This window comes from Salvia splendens, chromosome 4 (genome assembly GCF_004379255.2).
Source record: "Salvia splendens isolate huo1 chromosome 4, SspV2, whole genome shotgun sequence".
NCBI classification, from domain to species: Eukaryota; Viridiplantae; Streptophyta; class Magnoliopsida; order Lamiales; family Lamiaceae; genus Salvia; species Salvia splendens.
The window spans coordinates 37,283,010-37,295,120 of NC_056035.1; the positions used below are offsets into that span (position 1 = coordinate 37,283,010).

Genomic DNA, 12,111 nt, shown 5'->3' on the forward strand with positions numbered 1-12,111 from the left:
TTATTTGAAATGCATTATCTTGCTAGATCTTGGTTAGACGTTTGGACCTATTGTTGTCTGGCCAACCAGTATTAGTAACAATAAGTTGAATGAACCATCTTGCTTTAACTGAACGTTGTTCTTAATTAAGGGGAATCGTCTATATTTTTCTTGATTTGAGAGGTAATCACTAATCACAATTATTTAGTCAAGGTCCATGTTTGATGCATCATGCGTATCATATAAATATTTTGTAAGATTGGCTTATGGAGTAACTCAAAATTTTGCATCCGATTATCTGTCGCTGTTTTTTTGTTTTTATCATGATTCTATATGTCCCACGCCATCCACTTAACTTTAGTATTTTTCTTTCTTCAACGTTTCATGAATATAATCAATAATCGAGATCATAATATTCTGCTTTATTATTTAGGAGAGGAATAAATTTCAAAAATCATGATTATTAGAGCATCCACAACCGTGCTCTTGCCAGCGGCACGGTTGTGGGCCCGGGCGGTACTATTCATGCCTGCTCTCTGGCAAGAGCACAACACCCACAACTGTGCTCTTCCGCAAGGACGATCACAATTAATTTAAAATTCAATTAAACAATAACATTTCCATAATACTAAAATTCATTAAAAACCACAATAAATATTACAAATTACAAATAAAATAAAAAAGACATAATTAAAATCCTAAAAATTAAAAATTACATAATTAAAATACTAAAAATTAAAAATTACATAATTAAACTCCTAAAAATTAAAAATTACATAATTAAAATCCTAAAAATTGAGATTGAGAGAGTTGTTTAGTATAGTGTCATTTTTTGTGTTTGAAATGAGAGTATTTATAGATGAAAGTATGAATTTTGGGGTAAAAATAATGAAAAAAATAAATTAAAAGTGTGGAAAAAATGGATATATTTTATTAGGAAGTGAGACAATATTTTTTTTATTAATTTTCAATTTTTCAGATTTTTTCGATTTAAAAAAAAAAATAAAAAAATGATAAATCAACGGGCCAATCGGAAGCTGCCACGTCGACGCGCTGTGCTCTTGCCGCTGGCACGGACGTGCTCTATGCATAGAGCAGCGCCCTGCCAGCGGCAAGAGCGCAATGGTGGCGGAGCGCGTCCTTGCCAGCGGCAAGGACGGACGGTGGCAAGGACGGACGGTGAGCTGCTGCTCACAGTTGGGAATGCTCTTATGTTATTCTATACTATAATTTTGACGCTCATAATCATGATTTTTGATGCAGAGTATACTAGTAGTACTATATTCCAAACAACATTGTGTTCCCTTATCCCAATCAACAGAGAAGTGGGAACTTTTCACCTTTCAACATAGTGAGAGAGAGAGAGGGATATGATTAAGAACTGCTTCACCTTCTCCAATCTCCAGCGACGAGGAGCAAAATGGCTCCCCCAAACCTTCCCATTACTGGTGGAGAAGCCCTCAACAAGATGGCCATTTCAAAATCGACTCCAAGAATCAAGCTTTTGATTGAAATGGAGAGATTGGGATTGATAGGCAGTGCTGGGCTGAATGACTTGAGGCACAAGATTCTGAGCTACAGAGCTGGGGATTTCTGCCTCCCAATTGGTGGGATAGAGAGAGAGAGAGAGAGAGAGAGAGGATATGGAAATCCCACCTCTCATCACAATCTTGCTCACTGGCTTGACTGCCTCTGGCAAAAGCTCTTTCATCAATCTCATGTATGGTGTTCTTGGTAGATTTGGCCTCACCCCTTTTGCTCAGACATCAGGTATATATTATACTCCTCACCATTTCAATATTCAAGTTTTTCACACACACCACAAACTGTGTTTGGTTTGATTTGGTTTGGTTTGGTTTCTGTATTGCGGTTAATCCATTTATAAGATTTAATTAATAAAGGCTAATTAATAGTCATTTAAATTATGAAATTTAGTCAAATTCTGATCTTTTTCCTAACATATTTTAGCAATGTTGGTTCGTTAAAATAAGAAGGGAAAAGTAGAAAAGAAATACTTAGTCGAATTAAATAACATTGTTTTGAGTTTCAATACAACTACAAAAGACGTCTTTCTGAATGTAGATGAGATAGTTAAAAAAAATCAAAATTTAATAATATAGTATAACTACATTTAAAAACTTTACAAAACTAACATTTAATTTTAGGAGTTAGTTCATCATATTTTTATCTTTAGCTTGTATGAAAAAGAGCTCTTTTTTTCCACACACCACTCAGTACTGACTAGTGCGATATCTATCTGTTTTGAGAAAGAGCACATAATGTTTCATCTTTTGCAAGTATAATAAAAAGGCTCATTAAATCCTTTCTTGAAAAGGGTTTTGCTGAGTATAGATTTGCTGATTGTTTTTCTTTATACTAGTACATATTTATGTGCTTAGTGTAATACATTTCCAGATTTTTACAAACATACAATGAACAATGTCATAGTACTTTTTCATGTAGTGGTACTAAGAGAAAGAAGAAGCACAACTTAGTAAGATATTTTACCTCTAACCAATACAATGAATGTTTGAGTCCAAAAAATATACTAAATTGAGCACAAATTTCTATGCATATGCATATGCATATTTGGCCCTTTCTTTTCACAAACTGTGTTTTACGATTATTTATTAATAATAATAAGTTCTAAAAAATATTTTCACACTCATCTTTTCGGAGCTTTAATTTGTGGGTTCATCATGTTTTTATCTTTAGGTAGGAGTATGAAAAAGGGCTCACTATTAATGATTCTCTTTTTTTCCCACTTACAAAGCAAACTACTGACTACTGCAGTCTGTTTGAAGAAAGTGATTGGTACAATTATTTTTAGTGCTTTTGTGTATTCATCATGTTTTATCTTATGCCAGTCTCATTATTATCCTTAATAAAAAGGATTTTCATTTTTCGTGATGATATTATAGATTTATTAATTGGCATGTTGTGGATCTAATTAACATGACATCAAGACGCAACTAAGTTGATAAATGATGTTTTCCTTCTACCCAATAAGTTTGGAGTTTCTAATTTTATTAGATATTTGTGTGTGAATTTTAGCGCTTATTTTTAAGCGTTATCCTACCTCAAGTTCTATACATTTTGTCATTTACATCTTCTCTAGAACGGAAGAAGTTTAATTCGATACATATGAAATGTTTGTTCATTCCATATTGAGTAGGTGAATCTTCAAATTTCACCACGATGTATCTAGAAGAACACAACGTCTTGAGGTCACCTAGGAGTGGGTTCTGCGTGTACGACACGCGGGGGTAGACCAAAATCACATGGAGGAAGGACTCGAGGAGGTCTCAACGTGGATGACTGATGGCGTCAGACATCACCAGCCTTGTAAAAGGGCGGGTGATGAAAACATCAAGGGATTAATTCAACTTAGTGAATCAATGGAGTTCACTAATTCAAGATACATCAATAGAAAGGTCAATTTGGTTATGGTTGTGACTGATTTATCAGAGATTCATAGAGCATTCAAATCTGGTGATTTGGAGCCAATTGTGGCCTTGAGAACACTCTTCCATTTCCCACCAATCAAGAATTCAAGTAAGTCTTGATATAATCATTCTCTAGCTCCTCTTTTACCTTTATTATATGTTCAAATACATTTTTATTAATTTAGATATGCTCCTCTTTTACCTTTATTATATGTTCAAATACATTTTTATTAATTTAGATATGAAGTCTCGTGTAAAATTTTTAATCGCTAGTATTTTTTATTTGGGTTGAATTTAGGATCTTGTATTAAGCCACAAGTATGAAATGTTACTGGGTTAGGTACGGTCTCATTCATTGAAAGCGTACCTGATACTTGAAGGAGAGACCGGCCAAACTCTAGTGAGGTTCCCTTTTAAAAAAAATTGATGATAGGCAGTAATGGACTTCATATCATTTACCTTCTCAAAAAGGTTATTATACCTTCTTAAAAAGTAATGGACTTCAAGGAAAGAAGGTAAATTAAAAAAGCAACCAAAATAATTAACTTTTTATCTTTTCCATCAAGAAGAGGTAAAGATACCTACTCAAAATGAAAGAAGATATTATACCTCCTTAAATACTCTTTCCATTAGAGCATGAAATTTTATGAAGAAGAGTTAAATATGGTAGTTATTTCTCTTTACCTCTCCATTTACCCTCTCACTTGGAGATGCTCTTACTACTTCTACCCTTTGAAAATTTGTCACTTATATCCATTTTCGTCTGTCCCTAAAAATTTGTTACCTTTCACTTTACCATTTTTTGTAGCAGATCTCACATTCCACTAACTCATTCCCGCTCACATTTTATTATAAATATAATATATATATAAGAATAGGACTCACGTGCTACTAACTTGTTCAACTCATTTTCTTATTACATTTCTTAAAACACGTGCTGAGTCAAATGATGACAAATTATAAATAATGGAGAGAGTAATTTTTTTCCATTTTATGTGATGGACCTCACACTCCACTAAATTCTTACAATCACATTGTAATATAAAATTAATACATATAGGTGGTGTTCGTTTCCAAGATAAAATAATATTAAAATATAATTTAGGATTGAGTTGTGAGATTATTTTAGTCATATGGGGTTAGTTATGACTAATTATCCTATGATTATTCATCTAGGATTGAGTTGTAAGGTTAAATCTCATGAACCAAACACACTACAAATTTAATTTGGGATATAATCTTGCAAACCGAACACCCCCATATAAAAGTAAGACCTATATTTCACTAACTTTTCCACCGTTTCCATCACATTTCTTAAAACAAATGTCAAGTCAACATACTTGGGACTTCAAGTCGTGAATGAAGGAGTAAAAAATAAGTCAGGCGGCGAGCCATAATGGACTCACTCGTTTAGGTCATCCACATCCATGTCTCAATACCGTCTCATCCCTTAACTATTCATGGGCTCCACCGCACTTTTTACCCCATCTCTTAACTAAGAGACAACACTTGCATCCCTTCATCTCTTAGTCATCTCATCCTTTAACTATTCATTCAATTTCATTTTTTATTTTTATTTTCAACAAATTCAATTAATATTTCATTGAAATATTAGATTAATACTAATAATTCATAAAATCATTAAAAATCACAAAAATTACAACATCCGAAAATATGAAAAATACATAATTGAAATCCTAATATTACAATTTATTGAAATCCGCATAATCATGCAAAGTGATGCGGTGATCGTCTAACGGTTGCCAAATTTTGCTCATTGTGCTCCGTTAGATCCTCCTGGAGTTGGGCGTGGGCCATAGAATCACGTGTCTTTGCCCGAACACACAACCTCTCTTGCAAAGAAGGATGCACTCCACTGCGAGGCGGACTACTTGCAGAAGAGCTTCCCGGGGTTTCAGGGTCGAACCAATTTCCGCCTCAGGTCCTTCGTACGAGCCGGGGATTATACATGTATACATGATGTCGACAATATTCTCCATAAACCACGTACGAGCCGGGGATTTGATAATGTGGGATCGAGCTTGTAGAACCCCGAACGCTCTCTCCACATCCTTGCGAGAAACCTCTTGCTTCTGCACAAAAAGAGCTTGTTTTTCGTTTATCGGCCTATTGAACGTCTTCACGAAGGTTGGCCACTTCGAATAGATGCCGTCGGCAACATAGTACCCCATTTTAAACTGGCGGTTGTTAGCGGTAAAGTTGATGGCCGGCGCTTTACCATTCAAAACTTCGCTGAGGAGGTCGGATTGGTTGAGCACGTTGATGTCGTTCGATCTGGGGACCCCGAAAAACGCATGCCAAATCCATAACCGGTAGTCGGTAACGGCCTCGAGTATAACGGTGGAGTGGGTGCCTTTGTGGCCGCTCGTGTATGATCCCCTCCACACCATAAGGCAATTCTTCCATTGCCAATGCATGCAATTGATGCTGCCAAGCATCCCGGGGAATCCGTGCACTTGTTCGTGAAGTCGGAGCAGAAACTGACAATCTGCGGTGCTTGGCTTCCGGAGAAATTCGTCGGTGAAGGCTGCCCGGACGCCTTTGCAGAAGTTCATCAAACACAATTTCCCAGTGCTTTCCCCAATGTGCAGGTACTCGTCGAACAAATCCGTCGTTTGTCCTGTAGCAAGCTGACGGATTGCTGCAGTACATTTATAGAGTGTCGTGAGACTGGGACGACCAGTAGCGTCGAACCCTTCTTGGAAGTACTCTTCCCGGGCCGCCAATGTATTTGTGATATGCATAAATAGCTCCCGCCGTATGCAGAAACGACGACGGAAGTAGGTATCTCCGCATACCGGGTTCTCACAAAAGTAATCTCGTACCAACCTTGCGGCGACTTCCTCCCAGTCACGATGGATGTATTTCCGGGGTTGCTTTTGACGCACCGCGGCTTCTTCCTCCTCCCTACGTCGATCTGCTTCTAGCGATTCTTCCATCATTCGACGCATTAGCTCAAATGGATCCATGAATGGGTTAAATTTGGGAGAAGAATTTGAGAGGAAAGAAAGATAATATGATAGTGATGAGAAGAAAAAATGATGAGAGATAGTGTGTTTGTATGTAAAATGAAAGAGGTTAATAGGAGTATTTATAGAATAAAAAAAGAAACAAAAATTACCGTTAATTTTTTTTTTCAAAAAATCAATTTTTTTAAAAAAATACTTATTGCGTCATCATGACGATGCCACTCGCGTGCCGGCGAGTGGGCGTCACGCCGCGCGCCAGAGCTCGCCACATGGCGTTGGCGTGTGGCGAGACAGCCCGCCACCCCCTCCCCTTCCCCTCAGGCTACGCGACGAATCGGAGCATCCACATCGATGTCTCGATGCGGTCTCGTCTTGCCGGGACGAGACTGAGCTCGCATCGAGACACCAATGCAAATGCTCTTATATGCTTTTGCACGCATCCTCATGGAACGGGCTGCCTATAGCAGCGCCGTGCTTAGCAACTAAGCACGCGGTGACGCACTCCGGCAGACCACGCCCACGCCCACCAATTATAATTGAAGTAGTTGCAGTTGTACTAAATTGCATTTAATGACACAGTCTGTCACCAATTTTAGCCACTAAGTAAAAAACATCCACATTTAGTTTAATATACTTCATGATCCCCACCCACTTTAAATTAATTAAATAATACCACCATGTGGAGATAACTACAAGAAACAATCAAGTCCTATAAAAATCAAACCCAATAAAATCCCACCTCAAACTGGATCTTCCTAATTAAGATGAAAAACCATGTGTTCTCTAGCGATGAAGACCAAAATGGAATGGCCAGATCATCATCTTTCTACTGGTGGAAATCCCTCGAAGAATTCGACGAAAATGGCAATTTCAAGATTGAGATGAATTCATCAGACATCTCAACCCTGACACCGAGAATGAGAGTTTTGAGAGAGATGGAGAGATTGGCCTTCGTTTCTGTCGAAGGTTTGGATGATTTCAGACACAAATTGCTGAGTTATAGAGCTGGAGATTTATGGCTTCCTGTCGGTGGGATAAAGAAGGAAGAAATGGATATTCCACCTGTCATCACAATCCTCTTGACTGGCATGGTTGGGTCTGGTAAAAGCTCTCTAATCAACTTGATGTATAGTGTTCTTGGAAGATCTGGATTGATCCCTTTTGCTCAGACATCAGGTACTTTTAATTTCTTCATCAATTATATGTACTCCTATCATGATCTTATTATGTCTTCTTGTGTGATTAAATAATAGTTAATCTTATTCAAAGTGGAATTTTTTTGGGCATGAAATTTTATCAGCCGTGTTGTTGTATTGTATAGTGCTCTATCTGTTCGTCAATTTAAATCTCATTTTTTTAATTATAAATAGTACTAGTAATTGTGAATAGTGTGTACATATCTGATGTGTTACTACTACTATACTTGGTGAATATATAGTGTATAGATGCACTAGTTAATTATTTGTTGTATAACTGCTAGAGCGTTGTGTGTATATAATATGGTCCTTCCTTATTTATGTAGAGGTTTCCCTTATTTGACTTATATCCAATGTCTAGCTAGTGAATTTATATGTATGGTGTTTAAATATTTTCAAGATATTTTATGCATCCTGCATTTCCCCTTTGATCAAACTTTAGGTGCTCTAATTTTGTCAATTGGTACATATATATAGTGCATGTGTACTTCCTTTATCATGATTTAGCACATATTTTAATAAAAAAAGACCAATCATGACTCATTATCTTTTATATTAATCAACATTAATAAATACCCACTAGATGTTCTTTAATTCTCCACCCATATAACACAATAATTACTGAGTGATATTCTTTCTAATATACTACTTCAGTCTTAGGATTTATAAGATAGTTGAATCATATTCTCGTTTCAAAATAATTGAGTTAGTTGCAAGAAAACTTTATTTTCTCTTCTAATATACTCTTTCTTTCTCTTTCATTATTTATTCTCTCTCTACTTTAATCTTTCAATACCAAATTCTAAAATCGATCAACTTCGTTGTGTACTTAAAAATTATAAAGATATGTTCACACACAATCTTGAATTCTTGTAACATGGTGTATTTAAGTTAATATGCATATGAAATTAGGCGAATCATCAGACTACACAACTATGTTTCTTGAAGAGCACAATGTGTTGAGATCTCCTAGGAGTGGATTGTGTGTCTACGACACCAGAGGCTTTGACCACATTCTCATAGACGACGAGATTTCAACGTGGATGACTGACGGCGTTAGGCACAACCAACCTTGCTACAGATTAGAAGATGATCGAAAATTTATGAGATTAAATAGCTCAAGATATGTCAAGAGAAGGGTCAATTGTGTGATGGTTGTGGCTGATTTATTACAAATTCACCAGGCCTTCAATTCTTCTGATTTCAAATCGATTGAGTCGTTGAAGTCCCTTTTTCATTTGGATTGCATCAAAAATTTGAGTAAGTTTTCTCACTCTCTTTTTGCTAAATCAATGTTATTGGATCATATAATATAATATAATATAATATTCTTAAATTTGCAATTATTAAGTAGGGTCTGTTATACTCAATTAAGGTATATAATTAATATTTTATCATGTAATTCGAATTTCGTTAATAGTACTCTCTCCGTCCTCTTATAATTGTTCACTTTGGATCTGGCACGGATTTAACAAAATATAAAAGAAAGTGAATTGAAAAAGTTAGTGAAATATGAGTTTCACTTTTATAAATTAGTTGTATAATAAAATATGAATGAAATGAGTTAATAGAATGTGGTGACTGCTTATTATTTAAAGTAAAAAGTGATAAATAGACCATTATATTAATGGAGGGCAAATGAAATTAGCAAAAATGGATAATTAGACCATTATATTAATGGACGACAGATGAAATTAGCAAAAATGGATAATTAATAGGATACTGAGGAAGTAATTGATTACCCTCTCCGTCAAAATTGTTGGAGAACAGAGTCAAAGTAAGTATTAATGTCTATAATTATTACTATATGATTAAAATTTGAAACATCACATTAGTCGATAAAGTCGAATTACTTTTCCCCATGCCATATGAGATTAGTCAAATCTAAATGTATGTAAAGAACATACAAATTGCATTATTTTCTTTTTTTTATTATTGTTACAACATGACTAGGACTCTAACTGAGTTGTAAATTTAAAACTCACTTTAATAACTACTGTCACCAACTAATCTACCATTAACATTGACTGATATCAGATTCGGTGAGAAATCTTATTCTATAGTAGTACTATAGTTTATAATGTTTATTGTGTACGAGTATTGTCATTGTTTAGTTCATATTAGTTCTTTTAATTATAGAAATTAATAAAAAAATATGTTTATTTCAACAGATGAGAATCCGATCTTAATTCTAACACACGGTGACCTTCTAAGTCCGGAAGATAGGATTGGGGAGAGGCTGAAAATATGTGAATATTTAGGTATACCGGAGACGAGTGGGGCATACGACGTGGCATGCTTGACGGAGAAAGGGATTCTTGTTGAAGACTGTGATCCGGTAACGGCGTTCGCACTAACGGAGGCTGTTTATAGGGCTTTACTGCAATCAGACAGATCTCATCTGCCTAAGAGGAAATTTGTGGATTTGATTATCATGTTTTTATTATGGATAATGAGCTGCATTGCTACATTCTTTGCAATTCTTGCTCATTTCTTCTCAAAATTTGGGCATCATGATAAGAAACTTAAGATGTGATTGTGTTTAAACTTTAATTGTAATCCTAGTTTGTGGTTCTTGATGTTAAGGTTTGATGGACATGTTAATGTTTTGGGAGTGATTTATCAATTAATATGTGTATGTTTTGTGTGATAATGTAGCCTTTGGGAGTGTGGTGTTATTCTAATGATAGCCTATAACAATAGATAATTAATTAAGCATTAGGAGTTTATTTAACCTAAAATAATTTAATAAGCTTCTCATGAATTACTAGGTCAGCATTGAGGTAACATTATTGGTCTCTGAAAAATTGGGGGAAAATACTCATTTTAATCGGATTTCTAAGCTTCAAATATTTTTTCTTATGGATAATAGCTTTGAATTGATATATATTAAAAATTGGGATATTAAATATGGGTAACTAGATAAATGAAAAAAAGGAATAAGAAATGCATACGTGAGTGAGTTGCATATTTGAAGGTAGTGGTCCTCTATACCTTTTTGTCTGTCTCACCAAGATACAAAATGGTTTCATGACCAATCTTTTTCATTTGCTGTCTCCATAATATATAGGGAAAATAATTGTCCCATTTAATTTTATCTATAATCTCAACTATACTATTTTTTTCAAAAAAAAAACAAATAAACTTTTAACAATTGTCACATTGTAATCTGTAAATGAAATTATAAATTAAAAGTGGGAATATCTCAGATCTTTTCTCAAATATTCTTTCCCTGGGTTTTTTCTAAATTAGACTGACTGCAAGCCATTTTCTAAATCATCAGAAATTTTCTGTTTATCACATCTTGTTGCGTTAAATTTAGATTTTATTAACTATTTGATGTTTATTTCTCCTGCACTCGCAATAGGAGTGAGGGAAATTATTAATTATGAAGTCTATATGATTTCCCTCCCTCTTTCTGTAAGCTGTTTGCTTCGAATTAGAAATTAAACTATATTACAACTTGATAATACGGCAGTTTCTGTACAATGTATATGGGTTTTGAAATTATAGAGTATATGCACATTTGTCAGTTATCTGTCTATATTAAATATTAATTCCTTACAACTTACTTACTAATCAATAGTAATATGTCTCATTTTACTAGTACAACTGAATATATATAATCATTTTTTCACTATGTAATCATGATTAATCCGTCTAAGGGAATAGAACTAAGACTAATTATAATAGTAACAGCGTGAATAATACTGAAAATAAATTCAATCCCCCGTCTTTAAATACATGATCACAGTATATATGTTCAAAACAATTAATTAAATCGATAAAAAAATATATCAAACTGAAATTCCATTTTCTTTGAGCATAAACCTGTACTAGTATAAATTCTCTTTACGATACTGTCAGTAATTAAAAGCGACAGTTTTTATAAATAAAAATCACATGTTATGATTAATTAAAGTCAATACTTATAATTAATATTATCAATTATTAATAAAATAACAATCATTACGAATAAAAGTATCTATGTGAGATAGATTGCTTGGAAATACTCACACTAATTGATGGGTACAAATCCATCCCCGGACGAGTGAGCAAAGTTAGAGGTGATATAATTCATTTTCATCTCCAATAATTAATTTGATGTCTTTTGAAAGTGAACCTAAAACAAATTTGTGTGGGATTTATCCAAAACGGATAATATCAAACTGTTGTTTGTGTCGACAATCAGAACAAGCGATATCAGAGCCCATGTGTCTTCGGAGGTATATATAATTCATTTTATTCCCCAATTAATTTGAGGTCTTTTGAAAATGAACCTAAAACAAATCCGTGTGGGCTTGATCCAAAACAAACAATATCAAACTGTTGTTTGTGTCGACAATCATAACAAGTGGTATCAGAGCCTAGGTGTCTTTGGGTCGGGCTTGTCTCCCACCCAAAATGAACAATATCAAACAAATGTGGGATCGACGATCCTAACACTAATCACATCCATGCACTTGGTCGCCACTAGTCGCAAACTTGATGAGTTGCATT

The 12,111-nt window shown here is 34.7% G+C and overlaps 1 protein-coding gene and 1 long non-coding RNA gene across 3 annotated transcripts; both read left to right on the plus strand.

Annotated features, from left to right (window-relative positions):
• Positions 1–1,002: 1,002 nt before the first annotated feature.
• On the plus strand, positions 1,003–3,691 carry LOC121798788. Its single transcript, XR_006050090.1, has 2 exons — positions 1,003–1,749; positions 3,155–3,691. It is a non-coding gene; the product is annotated as an uncharacterized LOC121798788 (long non-coding RNA).
• Positions 3,692–5,996: 2,305 nt separating this feature from the next.
• Positions 5,997–10,264, plus strand: LOC121799823. Of its 2 annotated transcripts, none has more exons than XM_042199316.1 (3): positions 5,997–7,591; positions 8,503–8,871; positions 9,783–10,264. In XM_042199316.1, exons 1-3 carry the CDS (start codon positions 7,180–7,182, stop codon positions 10,145–10,147), a joined length of 1,146 nt encoding a protein of 381 aa, XP_042055250.1. In that variant the 5' UTR covers positions 5,997–7,179; the 3' UTR covers positions 10,148–10,264. The 2 variants fall into 2 exon arrangements, with proteins under 2 accessions (XP_042055250.1, XP_042055251.1); XM_042199317.1 differs by having other exon boundaries at positions 6,003–7,591; positions 8,524–8,871.
• The last annotated feature ends 1,847 nt before the right edge of the window (positions 10,265–12,111 follow it).

Bases quoted from the DNA above. Each gene is read 5' to 3' on its own strand.
- LOC121799823 (XM_042199316.1), top strand. From the start codon at position 7,180: ATGAAAAACCATGTGTTCTCTAGCGATGAAGACCAAAATGGAATGGCC. The intron at 7,592-8,502 runs GTACTTTTAATT...GGTGTATTTAAG, and splicing joins CCCTTTTGCTCAGACATCAG to TTAATATGCATATGAAATTA. The intron at 8,872-9,782 runs GTAAGTTTTCTC...TTATTTCAACAG, and splicing joins GGATTGCATCAAAAATTTGA to ATGAGAATCCGATCTTAATT.